The sequence below is a fragment of the Nipponia nippon genome, unplaced genomic scaffold (assembly GCF_047370975.1).
Source record: "Nipponia nippon isolate SJK-2023a ecotype South Korea unplaced genomic scaffold, ASM4737097v1 scaffold_1, whole genome shotgun sequence".
NCBI lineage: Eukaryota > Metazoa > Chordata > Aves > Pelecaniformes > Threskiornithidae > Nipponia > Nipponia nippon.
In genome coordinates, this window is record NW_028262290.1 from 161,348,442 (window position 1) to 161,373,828 (window position 25,387).

Here is a 25,387-nt window from a genome sequence, read left to right on the forward strand (position 1 = left end):
TGATTTTGGTAAGTATTATTATCACAGTTTTCATACACTGAATGATACAAAGAACAAATTATAAACAACTTTCAAGAACAGACACCTGCGGATGATATGTTAAATCCATTTAGACGCACGTGTAAAGACACCTTAAAAATTCTGTAGCATAAGCAAATCCATCCAAAGGCACTAGGAGGAAGATGGTCCCAAACAACATAGAAATTAGTGGTTGATTATACTCAAGTGTCTTGAGTGAGCTTTTTTACAGAAAATGCAGTAATTATTTAATTTCGCTACAATAACCAATTTTTCAAACCAGGCTTTCTCTCTAAAGAGATATACATTGTTCTATAGCCTTATGCGCTTATAAATCATATTACAGTTACAACTGATCTGTTACAGATTTCTTCTATACACACAGAAATATGAAGTAATACAAAAAATGACAGGTGTAAAAATTAACTCACCTACTCCAGTAGCTGAGGAAAAAAAATTCCATGGTTTGATTTTCCTAATATTTATGACATAGTTGTTCAAATCTTAATTGTTTTAAGGAGCATTTGCAAAACTGAACAATCACAATACTTGAGGGCTGCCATCATTATTCTAAATTTATAGTATTATGCTCTGGGATAAAAATATTTTCTCCATCTGAAAATAACTGATATCGGTTTAATCAAAAATGCTGCAGCCTGGGGCAACCTTATGTGTCCACATTATCACTATCTGTTTCAGCAATACCATCATAAAATAAAGGGAGAGATATGGAAGATGTAGTCCGTGATTTATCTAGCTTCCTACCACTACTTTCATTAAGCATTGATGCAATAAGACTTTCCTTCTCATGTATTTCTTCTTCAAAGACAGCACTGTTATAACGTTTATGACGGTATAAGAAAGATTTATTTTTAAAAGAACGCTGCATCAAATACCTCCTGAAGGCCCTTTGAATAATAAGAGCCGATACCTCCTCTTGTTTTCTTTTAAGGGTAGTAGTAATTGGCTTGTAAGGAACTTTAGATGGATTAGCGGCCATAAATTTTTCTTCCATGTGTACTTCAAGACCACCCAATTCCCCAGATTCTCCCAAGACCCTTTTAGTGAAAGCAAGCAAGATATCCAAGCAGTGGATCTTATCTCCACTCACTATAGGGAGGTCCATGGATATGAGCTGAATTTTATTAGGCTTTGGAATGCGTAAGGGTTCTGCCAGAGCATCTGCAAAGTCTGAAAGAGCAGAATATTCAATAAACTGCGTTGCCTGAGGATCAAATTTTCCCCAGGTCTCATAAAACATATCAAAGTCATCCTCACAAAGAGGATCTGTGCTTTCTTCAGTGGCAACACTGAAGTTCTCTAAAATGACAGCTATGTACATATTTACAACAATGAGAAATGATATAATGACATAGCTTACAAAAAATAAAATACCAACCTCCTTACTTGTGCAATTTTTTTTCTGTTCAGGTGTTAAATTTAAGTTGGGAGCACATGAATCAGGTCCCTTTAAGAGAGGGACCAAAAGACTATCCCAGCCAGCTGATGTTGTAATTTGGAAGAGACAGAGAATGCTACTATCAAAGGTTTGAAAGTTGAAAAGGTTATCAATCCCACCTTCCCAGCCAACACAGGCAAAGTTTGTCATGCCCACAATGGCATAAATGAACATAACCAGAAAAAGCAAAAGACCGATGTTGAACAGTGCAGGAAGAGACATCAGTAATGCAAAAAGAAGAGTTCGAATTCCTCTGGCTTTTCGAATTAATCTCAGGATTCGGCCAATTCGTGCCAAACGAATAATTCTCAAAAGTGTAGGAGAGAACAAAGTTCGAAATCCTTCAGAAAGTCCAATACCTTTGAAATGAAAAAGAAAACAAAATGTTCTCAAGCCATGTCAGTGAAATTCCCTATTCATGTCCATTTTTTTATATTTTGTGCTTCAGGTGTTGAAAGTAACGTTGATCATATGACATCGCTTTCAACAAAAACATTATCAGCAATACTGCAATTGCTTACAAAGGAGCTTATGAAAAAAAGACAAATTTTAATACCTTTAAATATTAAAGAGGTATCAAGATTACATATAGTTTGGAAACTGTATTCTCCCAGATTTCTCTAATTCAGGGGATGAAATTACGCATTGCTCAAGTACTTAAAAAACCCTTTTAATCCATTCAGCTCCTGTGCTGGAAGCTATGGGGCTTGTCTCCTAGCTGCTGTCTGATTGCTGCTTCTTCTACAGGTCTAAACCACATGCTAAGTGTTTGATTTTCATTAATGCTTGGTACTTGAATGAGATCAGAGAAGAGCGAAAATAACGGAAAACTGTCTTTCAGTATTTGTCCTCCCTCACACCTCATTCTATGATCCTGCTACCAGAGTAATGAGTACCTTCAGCAATACTGTAGTAATGTAAATGATTGCAAATAGAAGTCTTAAGAAGTTAGCATTTTTCGGGTTGCAAAGCAAAGGGGTACTGTGCTTAGGGACGAAGCAGAGAATTCAGATCAGTTTTTCTTTCCCGTCCTCTGTTCTATGATATGACCTGGGCCTGAGTAGGAAGCACAGACCAAATAAACTGTACAAGAAACTAAAGCTATATATGACCCTTTGTAGAGGAAATTATGAGCATCTAGTCTTATTTGAAAAGCAAAACAAAACCAAGACAATTTTAATAAGGCTTTTCACAGTCACAAATAGTGGCCCAGATTTAGAATGGTGCTGAGCAATTAAATTTTCCTGAGCTTTCTAAATCAGCCCTCAGGATCCACCTTCTTAAAAGAAAGTCCTGGAAAATGAAATAAATCTTTCCCATTTTTCATAAAAATTTATTTTTAACCTGAATTTACTTTAACTATGAAAACAACAGTTAATGTGATTACATGTAAATTGAAAGCATAAAAACATTAAGACAACAGTTTAAGTACAATAACTTAGAAAAGATGTTATTGCCTTAAATTCCTATTCTGTTAATTACTCAATAAAACTCATACTTTAAAAAAAATTTAAAACTATCCATTTACGTTTTAGTAGTCTGTAAAAATGTAAGAGAAAACAAAAATATATCCTTTTAGAAGGAATCACGTAGCATATGGTTTGAAAACGTACAATGGATCTGGAATTTGTGCATCAGATACCTGTAAATGATTACTTCATACTGAAATTTGGTTTAGTATTGGTAAGACACATTATCCGATCTAATAACGATTGATACTTACTAACTAGTGACAGGACCACGACAGCTAAATCAAATATGTTCCAGCCACTGGTGAAGAAGTAATGTCTTAGGGCTAGTATTTTTATGACACATTCCCCAGTAAATACTGCCACAAAAAAAAAGTTGATTTTATTAAGAACATCCTTGATGCCGTTCTCGCTATTTTCTGCCATCATAATGACCATATTTAGACAGATGAAAGTCACAACAGTAATGTCAAATGCTTTGTGCGATACTATATCAAACAGTAATCCTTGGAACACATTCTGTGGAGAGAACGAGAACAACTGCTTAATGCTACTTCTAAGATCCAGGTTACATTCAAATATTAATCAGTACTTCGAGCTTAGAAAAAGAATTTAAGAGAATGTAAATTTAACAATAAGCTACTAGAAGCATTTTTAGACCTTCAAAGAAAACACTCAGTACTTGGCTAAGTATTTTCAGGTATCATGCAACCGCATTTCCTTAGAAAAAAATTATACAGCAGGAAAACATTCAGAGTACATTGTGATTGCTCTTTTAATAGAAATACTTATTGAACCAGACATTTTAGGATAAGCAATTCTAATTAAAATGCCATAAGCAAGAAAAACTCTGAATAGTTACTATGTGAAGCCAGGCCGGGAATTTAATTTAAGAAACTGTAAGAAATAAAGCATAAGATTACTTAAAAGTAAATAACAGCCATGGGGCATGTACTACGCACTATTCATTCTCACCTGCAACAATCCAATCTAGTTGCAGAAGCAATATCATGCAACTTAAGTAACTAAGATCATGTTATGAATATCAAATACTTAATATGAACCTTTATAAATAGGTTGTACATTTGAATAGGTGATAAACAGGCTGTAAATTTCCGTAATTAATACCCACAAAGAAAGACTGTATTAGATGGAATTAAGAAAAAGAGAGTAAAATGTAAATACTATATTGAAGGAGGAAGATGATGGGCTCTAATGTGAAGTTTATTTCCAGATGCCTGGCTACTGAATTTAAATATGGTCATCATCTTTATATCTTCTATCATATTCTGCTTAAGATGGTCTCACCAATGGTCTTGGGATGGGTTTCTGAGGTTTCTTGGATCCAAGTTTTTTTAGGGCATTATAGTACTTTTTCTGTTCCTCAGTCAAAAATAGATCTTTTCCACCTAAGTAAACGGAAAGAATACTGTTGTTCAGCTGAAGTTTAAGCAGTCAACTAAATAAACACCAGCAAGTTTATGTAAGAAAAAGTAAGTTACAGCTGTCGTGAGTGTGATCTAAGGCACAAAGACAAAATGTGTCTTCACCGTTTCTCCTTCTCCCTTTGTTCTTTGAAAAGATGTACTGCAAAAAGCTGATCAGGGTTTGATCGGGATAGCCTAGTCTAGGCAGTGTTCCCAAGTCAGTTTCCTCAACTGTGAGAGTCCTTCTGAAGTTTTACAAATCTATTTCATATTTTAAAAATTACATAAGACTCATCAACAAGTAAAATACTTTCCTTTTATATTTTTGGGAAAGGTAGGAACAGAAGTACATTGCTGGGCTAGCAAGTAAATGGAGGATTATGAATAAGTGCTTCGGGACCAAGTTCTACAGTGGGTTCCTGATAATGAATTTCTGGTGCTCATCTTATTGCCATCTATGCCACCTGTATTACCTAGCAATCACATTGAACTGAGTATTCAGGAGAAGCCACTTGTCATAAAAGCATTGAATGATTAGCATTTTGTAAAACAAACACGTAACAATGTTCAGTAGGGCATCTGCAGTTTGAATCACTCTGGCATGACCTCTGAAAATTCAGTTTAACTTCACTATATGGAATCTCAGTGAAAATTCCCAAGAAGCAGCAAAGAAATGAAAACGAAAAAATGCCCACTTACAGCACGTACTGAGAAAAGAAAAAAGTGTTCCATCGACATCAACTTCTAGTCAGTTTTCAGGCTCATAAGCTACTTAACCAGTGTTACTTCTGTCTGTTGGGATTATTATAACTGGGACTTCGTTATGAAAGGAAATTATAGGGAAGTTGGACTGTTGTTCCTTAACCCCTACGTATCGTTTCTCTGTTCAAATGCAGAGAGCAGAAGAATTTCCTGTGGGCCTTATTGCTACCTGTCTCTACCAAGGGCAGTAATTCTTTGACACGTGGTGTATTAAGTCAGCCTATGGAAATAATAAATGGCTCCTGTAGAGATTCTGTCTTCCAAATGCGAACCCTGAAATTGTAAACCTTCTGCTGGGGGTCTGCTTTTGTGCAAGATAAGCAAGATGCTCATTTGTTTCCAAGACTTCCAAGTGGATTAATTAACTCCATTTCCCTTGATATTCTGGGTACTTTAAGCCACTAATGAATCAGGGAGAGAACTCAGTTGACAAATAAGCTTGGCACAAAGAAGCTGAAGTATACCAGGGAAGGCTGACTGTTGCTTTTCGTTGGTTGTTGCATTTTCCATTCTAAGGTTTTGCCTTCCATTTCTTACTGAATAAAAAGAACAGGGAATCTAACAACTATGAGGAGAAAAGTGGAGGCAGTCAGTGCTTCCTGGGATTTAAGAAGCCTTGAAATTTCTAGACAGCCTCTTCCTGAGGCCACGGCTTGGATGTCAATGCAGAAATTTTTAAAAACCTCAGTAAATTAATCTGTAGGGTTACTTTATTGATGACAGGAATTTTTAAATGTAGCTAGTTTCAGAACAAGTTTGATTACCAAGATCTTTTCAAGTTTCTTTACCAGGAAAGCAGTGGTTACTTCTCCCATGAGCTGTAGTGTTTCTTGATTATCCTTATGACATTTGTTAGGTGTTTACTCTCAGCAAAAAGGGTTATTCTGTTCTCCAAAGTAAATCTTCAAAGCAGAAGAAAAGAATTCCACTCTCCTGTAGCAAAGTCTATATAACTTCTTTTGGCTTCTCTTTTCTAAAACTACCCACTCCTTCCTCCTCATCCTCCCACTTAGAACAAATTAAGGACTTGGCATGAAAATAGAATTTACAGGTAAATTACTAAAAGCTTTGAGGAAAAGGGAACTCCTATTTTCAAAACTTGGCATTTAAATATTATTTTAAAATTTCTCCAGTCAAGTAGTTATCTGAAAATGTTAGACATCTCGATCATAGAATCATAGAATCATTTAAGTTGGAAAAGACCCTTAAGATCATCGAGTCCAACCATTAACCCAGCACTGCCAAGTCCACCACGAAACCATGTCCCTCAGCACCACACCTACACATCTTTTAAATACCTCCAGGGATGGGGACTCAACCACTGCCCTGGGCAGCCTCTTCCAGTGCTTGACTACCCTTTTGGTGAAGAAATTTTTCCTAATATCCAACCTAAACCTCCCCTGGTGCAGCTTGAGGCTGTTTCCTCTGGTCCTATCACTTGTTACTTGGGAGAAGAGACCGACCCCCACCTGACTACAGCCTCCTTTCAGGCAGTTGTAGAGAGCGATAAGGCTTCCCCTCATCCTCTTTTTCTCCAGGCTAAACAACCCCAGCTCCCTCAGCCGCTCCTCAGAAGACTTGTGCCCCAGACCCTTCACCAGCTTCTTTGGATGTGCTCCAGCAATGATGTCAAACTAGCATTCACTTAATCAAATCGGGATTACAAGAGAGCCTGAATTAGCTCATGTAGCACTTATCTTTTTCCTTTGTTGGTTAAAATTGCTGATAACCACTCCAATGAAAAGGTTCAGCATGAAGAAAGATCCAAAAATAATGAAAATCACAAAATACATATACATGGCTGAGAATGCTTCGAACTTTGGCTGTTCATCTATCTGTCAAAAAAATCAAACCAGGAAAATAATATTGGTAAAATCAGATAATCACAGCTTTATCATTTCCAATTTATAATAACAAATCTTTTTATTGTCAGGAGGAATAAATTATTTCTACACATTTAAACCTTTATTTAGATGTACAAGTAGAACAACTGTCTTATTCTGTCTTATTACTGTTTGTAAAGAAAATTACAAAGATATACAGCCAAATCCAGCTCTAGCAAATTCTTAAGTAATAAATAAACAGTTCCAATCAGAAGTGATACTGTGAATGCCTAGATTAGAAAAACAGCTCAAATTAAATATAATGGCAAACTGCCATTGAATGCTATCCCAGACAAGATGCAGTTTTAAAAAGCCATCTCACTATGATCAGCCCTGCAAGGAATGATCTTTTTAATTAGCAGATATTTCACACCATTCAAGAGTACAGCTCTTGAATGAATAAGGAAAATGCACATGAAATCACACATAGAAAAGTTAAAACACACTGTACTAGTGAGAGAGTGAGAAACAACACATGGAAATGGGGAAGAAATAGTAAGGGTGTCAAACATAGGGAAGAAAACCTCCAGAAATAATTGCTAAACATGCGTATCATTTTAATGCTACTGTACACATTTAAAAAGGAGGAAATTTGCTTCAGAGGTACAGTCCCTCCAAGACCTTCTGAACTCTGTTCCCAAAACAGACTTGTCCAAAACTCGCAACATCTTGCCCTCTGCATTCTTGATATAGTAGGTTTTTGTGTGGTGTCACTCTATTTTGACCTGTTTTCTTTTGTCTAAGTTCCAGATATTTGGTACTCCAAGGATTATTGTTTCACTGCGTAGTGTGAAGCATTCATCCGCTTGTATTTCTGACTTGATATTGCAAACAGAGCTGAAAAATTAATTGTATGGATAGAAAAGGAAAGAAGGAAAAGGAAAAGAACTAAAATTCCATTTTAGTGACGTACCTTACGTGAATCCACTGCTGCATACATAATATCCATCCAACCTTTAAAAGTTGCCTGAAAAAAATGAAAAATTAAAATAAAAATAAATTTTAAAATTACATAGAGCTAATATAAATGTGTTGAGAGTTGTGGAAAAGTGAGCAGTGAGCTATAAAAAATGTGCATCACTTCCAAAGACCTGCTTGGAAGTATGATTCACTGGAGTTTAGTAAAGCAAAAAAGAAAATATTATTTCCTGAAAAGAAAAAGAAATTGCCATGAATCCTGTAAAATGTATTTTAATGTTAACTCTTATTAAATTTAAATTTTTCTAAATTCCCTGGTTTTTGAAAAAGCAATAAAAGTTTCAGCTTAACTAGCAAATATATCCTAAAAGGATAAAAACAATTTCTAAGAAAACAGCAGGCAATTTCTTCCTGCATTTTTTAGCAACTCTGCAGAATCATAGAACGCTTTGGAGGATACAGGGCAAAGAATTTCATCTAGAAAAGATACAGGGATAACAGCCACTTTTAAAAATGCCATTCTCTCCTTTGTTGTGGTATTAGGGAGATCAATAAATTACCATCACAATACTTCATGACTTACATAATAAAAGAAAATATAGAAATATAAATAAACTGCATCATGCTTTTTCTTTCTCATCCACTCTGAACGAACTTTTACTAAAGAAAATAACTTTAAATCCAGTAACATGCAGACTATTTCAGGCTTAGTAAGTTAATCAAAATTAAAACAAAATTGAAAAGCCATGAAACTCAGTGCTTGATTTTAACACAAGGTTGCATATGCTGAAGTGTTCTTTAGGAGGAACTGAGCAGCTTATAGATAAGAAAAATATTTATGGAAGCTAAAAAAATCCCCAATTTCAGTGAGATAAACAGAAGAGTAGTGATGTCCCATGGTTGGGCTGCTCAACACATTTCCCTGAAGAAAACAAAACTGAGCATGTTTTTATATAACTTACCACTTGGAGAAGAGCCAAGTATCCCATCGCAACATTATCAAAGTTTACATCACTATTTGTCCATGTTCCACCAGAGGCAATACAACTATTTTTGTTATCAATTAGATTGATATTTCCTTTCTTGAGTGTGCATTTTGAAAATTTTTTGCCAAGTAATTTTACTCCTGCAATGTTAAATAGGAGCCAGAAGACAATACAGACGAGCAAAACGTTCAGGATTGAGGGGATAGCTCCCAAGAGTGCATTCACAACAACCTTAAATAAACAAAACGAATGAAAAGAATGAATTATTCACATTCAATAGAACACCTTCCCGGAAAACCACTTATTTTTTCTTCTGTATCTGTTGCAGATTGTCACCCATATAAAAACTAGTAGCTGAAAAATTTAAAGCCAGCCTTCAGCCCAACTTCAAGCTTGTCTTAACATGTAATTCTGTGGTATCTATCTTGCCTTTTTGAGGAAGTAAAACAGATGGCAACCAGAATTATCCTTGGGTAAAAGAAATACATAAAATAGGATGATGAATCTGTAGTAGCTATGGGATCTAAAAATCGGGTATAGGGGAATGGGTTGTATGATCTGCATTTACTACAATCATAAATAACCCTCTCTTTTATCTTGGAGGGGTTTTGTAAGGGAACAACAGCGTGCCCTCCATAACAAAATGAACCTCACCCAATAACCACTGGCAACTGACTGCACACAGTACATAAAGTAAAGAAGTTTGGCTTCCAGAAGACTGAGTTGTTTTGGTCAGCACTCATACTTCATTTAGGCTTGCTTGAGGACAAGGTGAATGCAAAGCCATGATGAGCAATAAGCCTCTCCCAGCTATGGTACCAGTGAAAATGGTATTCCAGCTTTTGGTGTCCTTGCTGGTGACAGCAAGGGACCTGACACAAGCAGTGATAAGAACTCATATTCACAAATCCAGCACATTGATGCTGACAGGCAGGACCACGCTTGTTGCCAGTGGGAATTTGAGGACTATTATCTATTTCTTTTCACCATTTTTCACCATTCTGTCATGGGGCATAGTGAAAATCTCTCTGGAGATGTTTCATTGCTGTCATTATGAGAAATTTCTGAGCCTTTTGTCCTGGCCTTGGTTAGTATCCGTATACTAGAAACACACAGAATGAAGCACATCAGAAGGGACCTCTGAAGATCAGCTGTTCCAACATAGACCAAGTGGCTTGGCATCTTGTCCAGTCAAGTTCTGAATTTTTCCAAGAGTGGAGATTCAACAGCCTCTCTGGACAATCTATTGCAATGCTATACACCCACACTATCATCTTTTTTCCAAGGTAGCTAATGGGAATATCCCTCACAGCCAACTCATTCTCTCTCATTTTCTCACTGTGGGCCTACCAGGAAACATTAGTTCGATTTCTTGCATAACCTCCCATTATGTAGTTAAAGACAACAATTATCTAATTAGATCCCAGTCAGATCCTCACTTTAACCTTCTCTTCTCCAGACAGAACAAGCTCCTTTCTCTCAGCCTCTCCCTCCCAGTCCCTTGACCATCTTGGTGGCACTTTGCTGGACACTCTCCAGTATGTTAATATCTTTCTTAAACTGGGGAGCCCCAAACTAGACACAATACTCCAGATTCAGCCTCACAGGTACCAAAAACAGAAGAGTGAATTGCCTCAATGTGCTGGCCAGACTTGTGCTAAAACAGCCCAATATGTGGTTGATCTTTGTTGCTTTGCTGACTCATGTGAAGCATGCTGTCCACCCCAGGTCCTTTTCTGCAGAGCTGCTCATTTCTCAGCGTGCCACAGTTATGTGTGGTTATTCTGGCTCAGGTGTAAGACTTTGCATTTCCTTTTGCTGAACTTCCTGAGGTTTCTGCAGCCCATATTTCCAGTCTGTCAAGCTCTTATTGCAGAGCAGCCTTGCCCCCAGTGTATTAACTGCTCACCCCCAATTTGGTATCATCTGTGAACTTGCTGAGAACAATTTCTACCACATTCTTCAGGTTGTTAAGTCATTAAGCACTATTCTTCAGGTTGTTAATTAAGTCATTAAGCAGTATTGGTCCCAAGGCTGACCTCTGAGCCAGTAGGAACCAGCTGCCAGTTGAACTTCATCCTGGTGATCTCTGCACATTAAACCTGGCAGTTCAGCCAATCTTCTGCCTAGCTTATAGTTCACTTACCCAGACCAGATATAACCAATATCTGAGACCACGGATGGCTCTTCCCTCCCTTAGCCATCTCATCATAGAAGACAATCAAGTTTAAGAGACAAAAATTGCCCTTCCTAAATTCACGTTGGCTGTTTCTAACTGATTTCTTCTTGTCCTTCGTGGCTCCCAGGAGGATTTGCTCCATATCCATCCTGGGGCCTGAAGTTGCATCTCATCACATTCTGTGATCTAACACAGGTCAGATGATTTGCATTATACAATTTTTTACTTCTCCCCATTGTCTTTAAAGATTCCAGATAGTTCACTCAGAGCAGCTTTTAAAATTGAGTTAGAAAAATCCCCTCTCCTATTCAGAAAATCCCACCCTATTTAAGTTTGAAAGGATTCTTATCTTTCAGATCCACCTGGAGAATCTGAAATGTGGCACGTGAGCCTCTCTAGATAACTGTCAAGATGAGCTGATATAAGCACAGCAGTTTAAAGTAGGGGAATTACAAAAAGGAGTTACAAAAGTGAATAGTTTCCACTGAAGCAATGATTTAATGAATCCATTTTTGCCATGAAGATTGATAAACTACAGCTTTCACAGTACAGGTTTCTTCCTCACATTACAGTTTGTATTCGGTAATAACTATATATATATTGTTTCTTTTCTAATGACAAGTAATTAAAAATAGTTCCTATTTTTTTCAAGCATATCCATCTTTTTCAGCAGAATTTGCCAAATACACCGGATTAATTTTTTCCTTGTCTAAGATAAACCAAATAATATGTTTCAGAAAAGTACAAGTCTAAAAAATTCTTGATTAGTTTGTTCTGCAAATTGCACTGACACTGGAAACATAGAAAAATGTTCCAGTGTTCACATTACTATATGTCATAATATCTTGCGGTAGCACATTATAATTCGATTTCCTTATTTCATTTGTATTCATAAATTTCTGTGAAAGTGTTAGGTATTATTTCAAAATAAAGACCATAAGATGTAACTAGGCTATCTGAACCATCTTAATGCCATCAAGTCCCAAAGTAGAGATTCAAGTTGTAATTTTCACAAAAACTTCAAATGCAGCTGTTACAAAATATGCACATTCCCCCCAATATCCTTACTTTTATCCCTTCGAATCTTGACAAAGCTCGTAGAGGCCTCAATGCTCTAAGGGTCCTGAGAGATTTCAGGGCACTCCCAGAGGAACAAGGTGACGTGTCTTTGGAAACATTATTTAGTCCCCAGGAAACAAATGACAGCTGTGTTCATTGAATTGAAACTGAGATTATTAAATGATATACAAAAGTTTATTCTGTTTGTGTCAGTAGACAATCATAGGCTGAATGTTACAGGACCTTTGACCAGTAAGTCAAATGAAGAAAATACACATTCAAAGTTATCGTAATATAATTTTACTTCATTCTTTCCTAATATTTTAAAAATAATGGAATTCTTCCATTCTAGTTTGAAAGACTTTTTTTTTTCCCCTCCAAAACCAGTTCATATAATTTTTTTGGAATGCTAGTATAACAACCAAATTGGTAACTATGGTAGTTTCATACACTACATGACCAGAAAGGATTATTCAAATAAAATATTTCCATTTTCTGCATAGTTATTCTCAGATGCGTATACAGTAACTCCTTATCATAACTTAAGATGGTGATGTGGAAATAAAAATTATTTTTAAAAAGATATCCAGTCTTCATTTTAAATTTTCATAAGAGAGAAAATGAACTGAAAACATTAGAAAATTGTTTCAATATTTTTTTTTTCCCACTGTTCATCATTTGCCTCTTCCTTCCTGTTTGAATTTGCTGTCTCATTGTCTAGCCATTGGATATTTTCATGCTTTCCCTCTGTTTTTGACAGCACTGCTATTAATATTATAGAACTGTAATTGCTAAAGTCATTCTATATACTCTTTGTAAATAGTCATAATATTAAATTTTTCTATTGAAATTTCCTAGTACTTCACAACTTTCAATGCTAACCATTCAGAGGCTACCAAACAGCTACTTTGACGTTACCGGAAGTCAGCTGTTGAGATGTCCTTATTTTAAAATATTAAACTTCAGTATCTTCCCAGTGTATTGTTGACAAGCAAAAATATTTCATTTTTATATGGCAAGATTATATTATTTAACTTTGTTTGAGTTCAGAATAGATATGTATATATTGAACACTGCACTTCCTCCATCTCACTATTGATTATTTCAGCATTTCTCTTTATAGCTATATAAAGGATTGCTAGGATTTCTTTAGTTGCAAAGCAAAACATACTTTCCTATGTCTTTAACTCCCTAGTAAATGATTTTTCCAACAATAATTTTCAACTCCTTTTACCATCTAAATTTCTTCTCCTTTAAGGAAGCAATTCTACTTTTTTCTGTTTCTAAATGCTGGAGCTGCCAGCAGCTTCACATTTTTCTATCTATCTTCTTAATTAATTTATTTTACTTTTATTTCTGATTGCTAATTGCACTCTTTCTCCACACTGGAAAAGGTTTTGTTAAGCAACATGGTCCTCAATGACAGTGATACCTAATAAAATTTTCTTAAGCAACTTCTGATTTTTACTTACAGTTTCCATTTAAATTTGTCTTAAAGTCTCTTTTGATTGCAATTTTTTTCAGCTTTTAGAAACTGTCTTTTACACTTGTGTTTATTCAGAATCAGATTTTACATGTAGTTCTCTATATAGAAAATATCAAGATTCAAAATGTGAGACAAGCTGAATATAATACTTACACATACAATGATGAAGTCAAGCCAACACCAGGCATTTGTGAAATAACTGTGCAAACCATAAGCTACCCATTTCAGAAGCATCTCCATAAAAAAGATGTAGGTAAATATTTTATCAGCATACTCTAGGAGCATTTTCACTTTTTTTCTCTCTTGTAGGTGAATATCTTCAAATACCTGGAATTCCAGAATTCAGTTTTAAAACAGTTCAGTAGTTTTATGGAAAATTATTTTAAAGTTGCACAAGAATACACAGTTTGGTTTATTATAACCATTTCATATTAAATTATGGGCAACAACCACTTGGTTTTATACTTTGAAGTAAAAACCTAAATTGTAAAATAAGTACAAACTAATTTTCAGGTTGGTTGAAAAAGCAAATACTTTCAGTTGTTTACGCTCAACACTTCTTCAAAAAATATCTGATGAGGGTCAATTGTGGCTAACAAAAATCTTGGCTTCCCAAGTTAGTAGAAAATTTTGAAGGCATTGGTCTAAATTTCTTCATAATAAAACTTAAATTAAACACATTAACACTGTCTTTCAGACCTAGACCTTTCAAAGGGGTCATTTTTAGTCAGCCTGCAGAGTTGTAATACAGATATGAAAAAATATGACAAACACCTTATCTGGAACTGTTCATTCCTGGAGTTTCACATTTTTTCACCTAAACCTTGACATTACTTTGATGTTAGTAAGGGTTTAGGAAAATATTTTATTGATTGCTGTAGTTTACGTCATTGTTTGCTTGTGTTTAATATATTTACTGCCTTGCTAATTTATTTTAAGTTTTTGATATTGCTAATTTATTTTAAGTTTTTGATATTGCCAATCTATTCCCAATTCCTTTTAACACATTGCATTATTTCCTCACAAGCTGCTGGCAATGTCTTTATTCTTCCTTTCATCCATTTCTCCCCTACCTTATAGCTCCATCTCCACTTCATTTCTATTTTGCTGCCAACATTTCTAATGATCTATCCCTCCATTTTCACCACCACTATTTCCCCCTTACAAATCCATGTCTGTCATTACTTTTACTTAAAATTTTTCTTACTTATGTAGATACATCAGACCTGTACCACACCCTTTCCCACACCCTACGATTCCTAGATGTGAATTACTCAATCTCCTCTTGTCTCCTTCTCTTTCACACTGTCTCAAGAGCTCAACGTGTCTCTAGAGCACATCAGGGCATTTAACAACTTCCCTTTCTCTTATCCTCATTCAAATCTGTGTCCCCTTCTCCGACATTGCCTCTGCAGCTGCTAACTTTCTGTCTTATTTCTTGCCATGAGATGAGTAAAAAAGCTGAAATGAGAAGTTTAAGAGTCTGTCCTCTCAAGAGGACTACACCATGTCACATCCTTGGGATGTCAGAACACAACATCTTCATTTTATAGAAAAACAAATACAGTATAGAGAGACCAATTCATTCGCCCAAACTCACATGGCTGTAGACTGTGACAAAGGTCAGGAACCAAACAGAGGGTGTCAAAACTTTGATCCATATCCAGTTTCAATCTACATCAGCTCTTCACTTAACAGCTCCTTACCTGACTGTGAAATCTCTTATTCTGCTATCATTGTTTAATAAGTTAATTAACAGTCAACACCCTCTAAGGAAATAGTAGGCTGAGTTACATGGGAGACTAGATCACTTTCACACTAGCTGGTTATGTTTCTTCTGCACTACATAATGTTTTATTTAAAAAATTACTTTTGGTAGACCTAGTGAATATGTTTTCAAATCAAATAAAACTTCCCTTATTCTTCAGTAGAAATGGATATAATCAGAGTAGCAATGAAACATTAAGTCACCTACCAGTTTACAGCCATCTTCGCTTTTAGATTCTGATCATCTTAATGTTTGAATGATTTTAAATCTAAGATTTTATTGAGCAGTTAGTCTGCTTTACAAATTTAGAAGTAGGTTGTTTTTTATTTAAGCTTTCCTAAGTAATTTCAGACCCTGGTTTAGCCTCCTAATTAAGCATACAAGTGTGTAAAGAACTATGTTCCATGAAGAGCTATGAAGACTATGATTCCATATATTTAAATATCTTATCCAAGTGGGAGAGAGCCTTATAACTTCTAAGGGATACATCTATTATACTCTTGTCTCTCCCTGGGGAAAGTAATGTGAGAGTAGAAGAAATAAATTAAATATAATAATGTGATTCTTTTCTTTTACTGACAACCACCAATTCAAAATTTGAGAAATTAAATTAAATTTACCAGTGCTGCGCTGCTCAATATAATCATAAAAATTATAAAATTTTCAAACCAGCTATGTTTAACAATTCTGTAGCAGGTTTTTCTAAATTTCCACCAAGTGCTGCCTGGAAACTTAGTGATATCCACTACACAACATGGGAAACATTCAACACAACCTGTAAAGAGAAAGAACAGCATATTGGTTCCATGGATAATGTGGAGACATGGAATCTGAAAAGCGTAAGACATCTTAAAATGAGCCTCTACAGACTATACAAAGAATGTGCTGTTTTACCTATGGGGTGATGCTGTGGCTGAAATGATCTAAAGCTAAAGAAAAGATGGCATTTGTAGGCCAAAATAATCTCTTTTAATAGAGCAACTCATACATGGAAAAAGCAGAGAAGCTTTTGTGCAGCCCTTCTGCAGAAGGGCTTCCGGGCACAAAAAAGCCATTACTTCTATCTAAAAACTTGCTTATTTTATTTTCTGCATTTATTCTTTTCGTTTTGAAAAGAGGTATTACCTTACTAGTGGTTTAGTAAATTATTATTTTTACTGATTATTTCACTTGATTGCACTGCAGAGACATTACAACTAGATTCTCTGTTCGCTGTTTTGCACCAGAAACACACTTCTTCGTTAATCTGTAAAGGCAGCAGGATTGAACCATGAGAGCCAACGGAGCCTAAGGAGCCGTTCAGGCAATCAAAGGTAGGTGTCCGCATTGGGATGAGCTGTACAGTCTTCTGAATTCTATTAGCTGTATTGACCAGATATTCATCCACTGTACTGGGAGCTCAGACAAATTCAGTTGAAGTGCCATTTAAGATACCAGGTACTGACATACATATCCTAACTCACCTCCAGCTGCCCTTTCAGAAGGGCTTTGAGTGCCTTTGCTCATATTACAGATACCTACAGCCTGATGCCTCAATATAAGACTGAATCACACTCCAAAGACGGCATTTTGCTACCTGAACACAGGTGTTCAGAACCATTTTGGGCCTCTTCAGATATTCTACAGCTTTTGTGACAGTTCTGCCAGCTTCATGCAGTTGTCTTGCATACTCTGAGGCATCTCATATGGTACTAAATGCCTGTGTTCAGGCATCCCAACCCTGCTCCAGTTCTGTGCTGGCTTCAGGTATATTTATTCGAGTTTTTATGTTTACAAACAAGTGTCTCAGGCAAACAGTTTCTGTCAATTTAGAAATGTTCCAAACAGATATCTTTGAATACTGGTTCATTTGGTGTCACCACAATACATAAAAGATTCTTACTTGCTGCACAACAGTCCTTAGGTAGGTATGACTTTTTAGGCTGGGAAAACATCTCCAGAAGAATAACTGGATCCACAGTGCTGGCTTCAGAATAGCTACTAGCATCATATTTCTGCACAGGAGAAGGGCAAAGAAGAGAATTTATTTGCTTTTCATTAATAAGGTTATCAAATTTAAAATAAATGAAACATCACCACCTCCCGCCCCCAAAAAAATCTGCAGCATATAAATTATCTTAATGTTCCCGAACCACCAAAATGAAAATACAAATAATAGGACAGAAAAGGCTAATCCCTACTCTTTGTTTCCATGGCTTTAATTTAATAAGTTTCTTGGTGTCTTCTAGTAACCTACATTGGACTTGCAGGAAGGAAAATGTTTAGAAGAAATTAGATTATGCTACAACTTTACTTTAGAGAAAACTCTGATTTCTTCATGCCAATCCAATTCTCTTTTCATTTTCAGAGATATAAACCATGTCTCAAAAGGCTTGATGACCTAGCAGGAAAGAAATGTACATATGGTCTACTCAGCTTAAAGAATGTAGTTATTGGTAGGTAACCTACACACCTATAAAACTAAAGACAATAAGGAAAACAAGTATAAAGAAAAAGGAATAAAGCAATCTATCAGCCGTAAAGTGTAAGTGCCCTGTATGACATGGAAAGGGAAGACATGAGGATAGGTATAAGAATGAGAAGCCAGAAGAGGAAGAACTGTGTTTGTTGACAGCCATGCTGCTCTACACTAACTTAAGGTCCTAGGGAATCTTCAACATAGACAAAAATGCAATTATTTAAATTCATGGGCATTTTAATATTTTTAATATTGATTTTTTATATAAATGTAATTCAATAATGTATAACAAACAAAACTTTTGGTAAGTTTATCTAAAACCATAAAATGCTAAAATGGTTTGAGTTTTGGAGGTAGTAATCCAGAAAGCTGCTGAACTTTCATTTAATTTTCTGGATCATTGCAGGCAAGCCCTGATTCTCCACCTTTTTAGATGTGGAAGTGTACTGTATTAGAATAAGCTAATTTTCTAGACCAGAAAAAGTACGGTTGTTTGGGGAACCATTTCTAGAGAGCAAATTTTTATATCCAAGGATGACAGCAAACAGAATTATCTATAAAAATTAATAGTATGTATCAGATATGTTTAAAGTAAGTGTGTTTCTTGATTAAGTTCTGTTTACTTATTTTGTACAAAATAATGTATTAACTTACACTGTTAGCCATAGCTGAGAGACAAACCTCCATGCTTTAAACTATTATTACCTCTAGAGAGGTGTACCATCTTCACAGGGATTATACTTGCTACTCTTTGGAAAACCCCGGCTTGTCCTGTCATTGCTGAATGAGAGAACCGCTGTGACCATTTTCATCTCTAGCATATTCCACAAGATGATAAAAGTTATAATTACCTCTTTTTGCTCTTTCTTTTGGTGTGTTTCTGAAAAATCACTTAAAGTTTCAGAAGTCCCAGAAATCTGACTGAAGACGCTTGAACTCCGGCACTGCTCTCTATGTCTTAATCTGTCTCCCTGCATGGAAGAACGCAAACCAGTTGGTTTTCCACATTTTTCTTCCTGACAGTCATTATTAAAAGTCAAAAGTCTTTGATAGACTCTAAAGCATCCACAAAATCTAGCATGTTTGTCTTTTTACAGGTAATTAAATGATATCCCTGAAAGACATGGAATAGAATGGTTTCTTCCTCAATTTCAAATACTGTGGTCCTGTGCTCATACTGTGGAAATGTATCATTCCTCAAGATCTACATTTAGCCCACTGATGAATTCCTACATCCAAGTCACTAAGTTCTGATGAACTGGCTCAGTAGCAACCTTTGCAGCTGGACCCCAACAGTCTCATGTTTCTAGTTACAGGTGGAAGAGATAAGTGATCCCAATCAGCTCAGTCCTTTTGCCCCTACAAATTCCAAGCAATACCAGATTTCACTGCAGTGGAGAAGGAATTTCTGTCATCAAATGTTTATGGACAACATATTTCAAATAGCCACAGATGATTATAAGGTGATCAGCAACTTCTGCTTCTTTGAGAATTTGTCCAAAGACATTCCACTGACGATACCTCCTCTTATGACCAAAAACATAGAAAATGGATTCTACCAGTCCACCTAGACACTGACCATATGATTGATAGTCCATCCAAAAATAGCACCTGCTTTTGACATTTCTGCCATGGCATAATACTAGGTAACTGCACTTTGAGCCCAAATACCTGTTCTGACAGATTTAAAATATGGTGATATCACAATCATAACACAACTGACACTCATAAAATACAATCTTTAACAAGCTAATCTAGGTACAGTATAGTCATCAAAGCCTGGTGTTCCACCTGAGCCTGCCGCTCACACATTTGGATGTGTTTTTTAGATGAGCTAAACCCCATATTGCCACACACTTACATCATCACTTTTACCTATGAAGAAAAAAAGCACTGTTGCAGCATCTTAGAAAAGCTCATTCCTACTTGAATGTGGTAGCTGGAGAAATAAGCAGAAATGAATAAAAAGACTTAAATGAAAACCATAAGCTACTGTCTGTAAGAGGCTTCCTATCTTGCTTTATGTGAAGAACCTGCAAAATGGCTCATTCTTCTGTTGTATAAGCCAGCGTCTATTGGTACTGCCTTTAGTACAGGTCTGAGAAGCGTTAATATTTTTTTTGTTCACCTTCTGAGAAAAGATTGTAGGGAAGGTGTATTGGAGTCTGCTGCTTCTTATTACGACTGCCTGTGAATAAGGCAGGCTTCTAAAAGAAATTCACTTGAGGTTCTTGTGTGCTGAGCTGAGCTGAGCTGAAACCACTACTGTTTCATACACAGCTGCAGTACTGTCAGTGGGCTAAAAGGTATCACCCTTACCTTCTATAGGCAAAAATATTTATATGGTGTCCTGGTTTTGGCTGGGATAGTTATTTTTCTTCCTAGTTCCTGGTATAGTGCTGTGTTCTGGATTTAGGATGAGAATAATGTTGATAACATACTGATGTTTTAGTTGTTGCTAAGTAGGGCTCACACCAGTCAAGGACTTTTCAGCTTCCCCTGCTCTGCCTGGTGCACAAGAAGCTGGGAGGGGGACAGCCAGGGGGGCTGACCCAGCGTGGCCCAAGGGCTATTCCATACCGTATAACGTCATGCCCAGTATAGAAACTGGGGGGAGCTGGCTGGGGGGCAGCGATTGCTGTTCGGGGATGGGTTGGGCATCGGTCAGCCAGTGGTGAGCAATTGTATTGTGCATCACTTGTTTTGTATATTCTATTTTTTTTTTCTCTTCCTCTGCTGTCCTATTAAACTGTCTTTATCTCAACCCCCGTGTTTCACCTTTTTTTTTCCCTATTCTTTCCCCCATCCCACTGCAGGGAGGAGGGTGAGCGAGTGGTTGTATGGTGCTTAGTTGCCAACTGGGGTTAAACCACAACATACAGGAATAAGAATCTCAGAGGATGACCCAATGATTCTGAACTGGAATGCATTCATGCAGGTAGATCATTATACTCAAACCAGCATTCATATCCTTTCTAAGCAATCACATCACATATAATAAAAGTAACGATGCCGTCACAAACAGAATTTCATTAAGAAACATCACCCTCCTGAAAGGAAAGTAATCAGGTAAAAATCCATTTTATTAAAAGTATAACACATCATTAGAGAGAAGAAAAGAAAGCAAAAATAAGGAAAAAAAAAAAAACAAGAAAGCAAAATGAGAGAAAATATGAAATGCAAAAGTGGGCAACATACAAGTAATATGGACATGCAGCAAGGGACACTATTAATGCAGTGAGGACACAAAGGGTTTAATTCAGTTGCTTGCCCTAAACTGCTTAGTGTCCTTTAAGACACCTAGGGGTGCCTAAGACATACACCTGAAGTATCTCAAATATCCCTAAATGCCTATGTACAGGCAAATGAATTGCACCGTTATTGAATATCATGGTAGTATAAATGCCTCACTCACATGCAGAAAGACTTTGGTTTAATCCTGCCCAACACAAAAAAATCAAGAGATATAAAGGGGAGTCCAGAGTATCATAGAGGTGAATAGGGGATTATAAAAACATTAAGAAACTATTTTTTTATTTGCATTCCCTTTGGATTTCATGCAACTGAGAAGCAACACATAAGCAACACAAGAGGCCTGCCTTCCAAAATTTCCGGGTGCCATCTGTAAGGCAAAGGAGACAAAAAGAAAGAATGTCTATCTCGATCAAACTTCATTTAACAATTGACAGCAATAAATGGAAACAAACCAGACAGAAACAGAATTATGGCTATCAACAAGGAGAATAATGAAAAAGTGGATATTCAACAAGTTATTGAATAGCTAAGACTATTTGGTAGCTCTTGCATTTTGAAGCTACTAGAAGAACAAAGAAAGTAAAATGGCAGAAATGACAGAAGGGATAACATTTACTGTTGAGTCTTTGAGATTATATTTACAGATGCAAGTTACAATAATTTTTCAAATATTAATATTCCTTACCTGTTTTCTATATTCTATTTCTGCGCATACACTGTGCTCATCACCACCTTCATCGGTGTAAGTCTCTGCTACTGCAATGGGAACACAGGTACTACGACTGGTTAAAAATTCTTCATATTTCTGTGTTATTGAGGAACTCCCTTCAGTATTGTAATACCAAATATCAAAGCAACTGTTGTCTATATCCTTTCTGACATCTGTCATGGCATAGTTATTTTCCTCTGTGTCTTTGGCAGAAATTTTCACTGAAGTCTTATTTTTGGCTGTCGTTTTGAGGCTTCGTTTCATTATTTTGCCACAATGATCCAAAATTCTGTCTTTCACAGACTGCAGGCCCTTGTGAATCCGTGCAATGGCAATCTGACATTTAGTCATTTGTCCAGTTTCCTCTTGTCCCATTGAGGAGTCAGTACTGAACGAGCTCAGCAGCAAGGCGATGAATAGGTTGAGCACCTTGAAATAGTTAAAGTTGGAGACACCATTGCTAACGGAAAAGACATTTCAGAAAACCCTCCTTAGATAAAAAAATCTCAAACTCCATCAACCACTGTAATGAAATTATTTACTATTGTAGTGGAATATTAATATAGTATGATATGGCCCCTTCTGGAAGGAAAGACAGAATAAAAAGGAAGGAAGAGAGGGTTTGGGTATATTAAATATATTTTCACATGCTCTGATGTTTATCATGTATGAGGAGGTAGCTATGTTGAAAAACAGCAGGCAAAGATAAATTTTAATAACATCACCATCAAAAAGGATCTGGTATAGACCAAGAAACCAAGCAGATGAAAAAGATTTCGTCTTCCAGTATATATAGATTAGATCTGGTATATATCACACAAACCAGAAAATCTGGGTACTGTAAACTTTTGATAATATAAGGATAAGTTGGTAAGCATTAAAAGCACTGAACAGTTTGGTTATTTGATCCTAGCAACACAAAAGATGAAGAAATCAGACATCAAATTATCAAAAGCACTGCATTTCTATACTCTGGGTAGAAGGAATAATTTTGTTTATTTTGCTTAGCTGCTACCTCTTATGTGAGAAAGAGGAAGACAGGAAAAGGGAAAAAAGACAGAAGAAAAATATATATTAAGTAATATCCAGAAAAAAGAATAGTGTGAATACTGTTCAAGTGATAAAGTTTCCCTTGCAAAAATAGATGCCAGTATAAGTGGATGAATTCAGCAGGGATTGAAAAATAGCTTGAAACTCACCACCAGGTTTCCTATCACCAGGACTAGCAAGAAAATGGGAAGGCATAGCTCTTTTCCAGCCACTTCCATACATTCCCACATGGTTTCAATCCATTCTCCACATAATATTCTGAATATAATCAGGAATGAATGACAAAAATCCTTCATATGCCAGCGTAAATCGTCACTGGTGCTTATTCTAGAGGAATTACTCTCATAATAATTACCTAAAACCTGCTTTCCGACTACAGCAAAAATAAATACAGTGATAATCAAAACCAGAGTGAGGTTACCCAGAGCACCAACTGAGTTTAGGATTATTTTCATAAGAGTATTTAAGGCTGGCCAGGACTTTGCCAATTTGAAGATCCTGAGCTGTAAATAAAACACAAGAGAACAATGTGAGTGGTGAACACTGCGTAGATAGCACAGCACACATAAAAACCAGACCCTGCATTTATCATGCTGTCTTTGCTTCAGTAAGACCATCATAATTTTTCTCCCAAAGAAAGGTTTTTAGTTGCTCTGATCCAAAAGCGTTGTGCTTAAGCTCAGATAGCTAATGTTACTGAGAACAGAGAACTGCCAAAAGAAGGTTTCAAATTGTTTGTGCTAAGTTAGATATGAGCCCGTGTAAGTCTATTAGTATTAATAGCAACAATAGTAACAGTAATCAAGTGGCTTATAGGTACTTGGATGAGGCTTAAGAAATGACTGCATTTTGGACTAAATCAAATGTAATCAGACAAAAACTGAAAAAAAGAATTTTTTCTACCCTCACCCAACAGACTTAAAATAGGATCTGAAAAGCCAGATGGAATCTATTCTATGCATTCTCATGAGTAAAAAGGATGTTTTTAGTCAAATTAGCGTTCAGGGCTGTTAAAACCTCTCAGTCATGATACACAAGATGAAACAGAATTCAGCTGAATTTCTAGGTGTGATGACTCTGAAAAGCTACGAAGAATGTTAGAAGTAATTAGTAAATTTAGCATTCTAAATACACAGTAAGGACGTAAGCAAAAATGTAACATTATACATAGGCATCTGAGAGCTACTCCTCCTTTTCCCTAAGATGGAAGAAAGCCTTGAGGAGACCTCAAGGCCAAGTCTAAGCCTTGAGGAAGGCTGTGTTATTTTACAAATCTCAACTCAAAAGCAAAAGTTGTGAAGGAACCTTTGCTATCCTTAAGCTCATGAAAACACTCAGATAATATCTTTTCCTAATTGAAGATCTGAAATGTAGTTGAGCAGTGCCACTGTACAGACCTAACAGGGAACCAGTGAACTCTTTGCTAGGTCAAATCTCCAAAGGGAGATTGTAGTATCCAATATACACAGTAAAAGAAACATATTGAATGTATTCTTTAATATTAATTTAATATTCACTCTAATTAAACATTCATGTTGGCTTATTATATACAAAGACAACTGATTTAAAAGATCCATCAGTAAAATAATTTGAGGGTGTTTCACTGTAATCTTCTACAAATCTATACAACACATGTACTTTTTGAAAAGAATAAAGAAATAATTACCAGCCTGAAAGATGACAGATTTTCTTTAAAGCTTATTAGGCCAACCATAACAACTATGCTATCAAAAATATTCCATTTTTGCTGAAAATAGTTGTAAGGATCTAGAGCGATGATTTTCAAGATCATTTCTGCTGTAAAAATCAGGGTGAAGACCTGGAAAGAAGAAAAAGAAATTCAGCAAAAAGTCATTAAAAAAGTATGTCTCCTTATGGGACTGCCCCAGTACAAATATGGGGTTATCACTCCATATTCACTCTAACATAGACCTAACTTACCTTGTCACTTATACAAATCATGCGTTGATAATGGGCCGGCATGCAAGGGTACTCCAGAGCCATAAATAAGGTATTCCCAATAATGCAGACCATGATTAAGAGATCAACAAATGGATCCAAAATCACCAATTTCACCTTCTCTTTGACTGCTCTCCAGAACGGACAGCAATTCCAAATCAGATATGTTTGAGCAAAACGTTTCAATAATGATGGGCATTTCAGTTTTGACTCTTGCAGTTCTAAATGACAGAGGGAAAGTGACATACAAATAATCTTATACAGAAGTTCATAGTATGAAGAAAAAGACAGTCATAGAAAAAGATTGAAAAGAAAAATCAATCATCTCACGTGAGCAGAATGGCATAACTGAAAAAAATTGTTTCACTCATTCTACACAAGCTAATCACAAGCTATTTAAAGGTCACCATCAACAAATCTCATAGTTACAGAAACAGGTGATATTACCCACCTCTTCATGTGTTTATTATACTATTGAAGGATGATAAAGGATCTGCATTAAGGAGAAATAACTGTCTCTGGGAAGACTGACAATTAATTTT

The 25,387-nt window shown here is 36.1% G+C and overlaps 1 protein-coding gene across 1 annotated transcript in view; it reads right to left on the bottom strand.

Moving 5' to 3' along the window:
• Nucleotides 1-221: 221 nt before the first annotated feature.
• The window catches only part of LOC104014897 (sodium channel protein type 5 subunit alpha-like), a 55,933-nt gene continuing 30,767 nt past the window's right edge, over nucleotides 222-25,387 (bottom strand). Inside the window, exons 15-28 of the mRNA XM_087764049.1 lie at nucleotides 24,828-25,066; nucleotides 24,553-24,705; nucleotides 23,036-23,389; nucleotides 21,813-22,265; nucleotides 17,297-17,408; nucleotides 16,035-16,189; nucleotides 13,766-13,973; nucleotides 12,170-12,258; nucleotides 8,899-9,153; nucleotides 7,932-7,985; nucleotides 6,829-6,970; nucleotides 4,255-4,355; nucleotides 3,201-3,465; nucleotides 222-1,836 (exon numbers count right to left, since the gene is read on the bottom strand). Of these exons, the coding sequence (XP_087620175.1) occupies nucleotides 686-1,836; nucleotides 3,201-3,465; nucleotides 4,255-4,355; nucleotides 6,829-6,970; nucleotides 7,932-7,985; nucleotides 8,899-9,153; nucleotides 12,170-12,258; nucleotides 13,766-13,973; nucleotides 16,035-16,189; nucleotides 17,297-17,408; nucleotides 21,813-22,265; nucleotides 23,036-23,389; nucleotides 24,553-24,705; nucleotides 24,828-25,066 (3,731 nt within the window). The 3' untranslated portion in view covers nucleotides 222-685. The remainder of the gene's footprint in view (nucleotides 1,837-3,200; nucleotides 3,466-4,254; nucleotides 4,356-6,828; nucleotides 6,971-7,931; nucleotides 7,986-8,898; nucleotides 9,154-12,169; nucleotides 12,259-13,765; nucleotides 13,974-16,034; nucleotides 16,190-17,296; nucleotides 17,409-21,812; nucleotides 22,266-23,035; nucleotides 23,390-24,552; nucleotides 24,706-24,827; nucleotides 25,067-25,387) is intronic.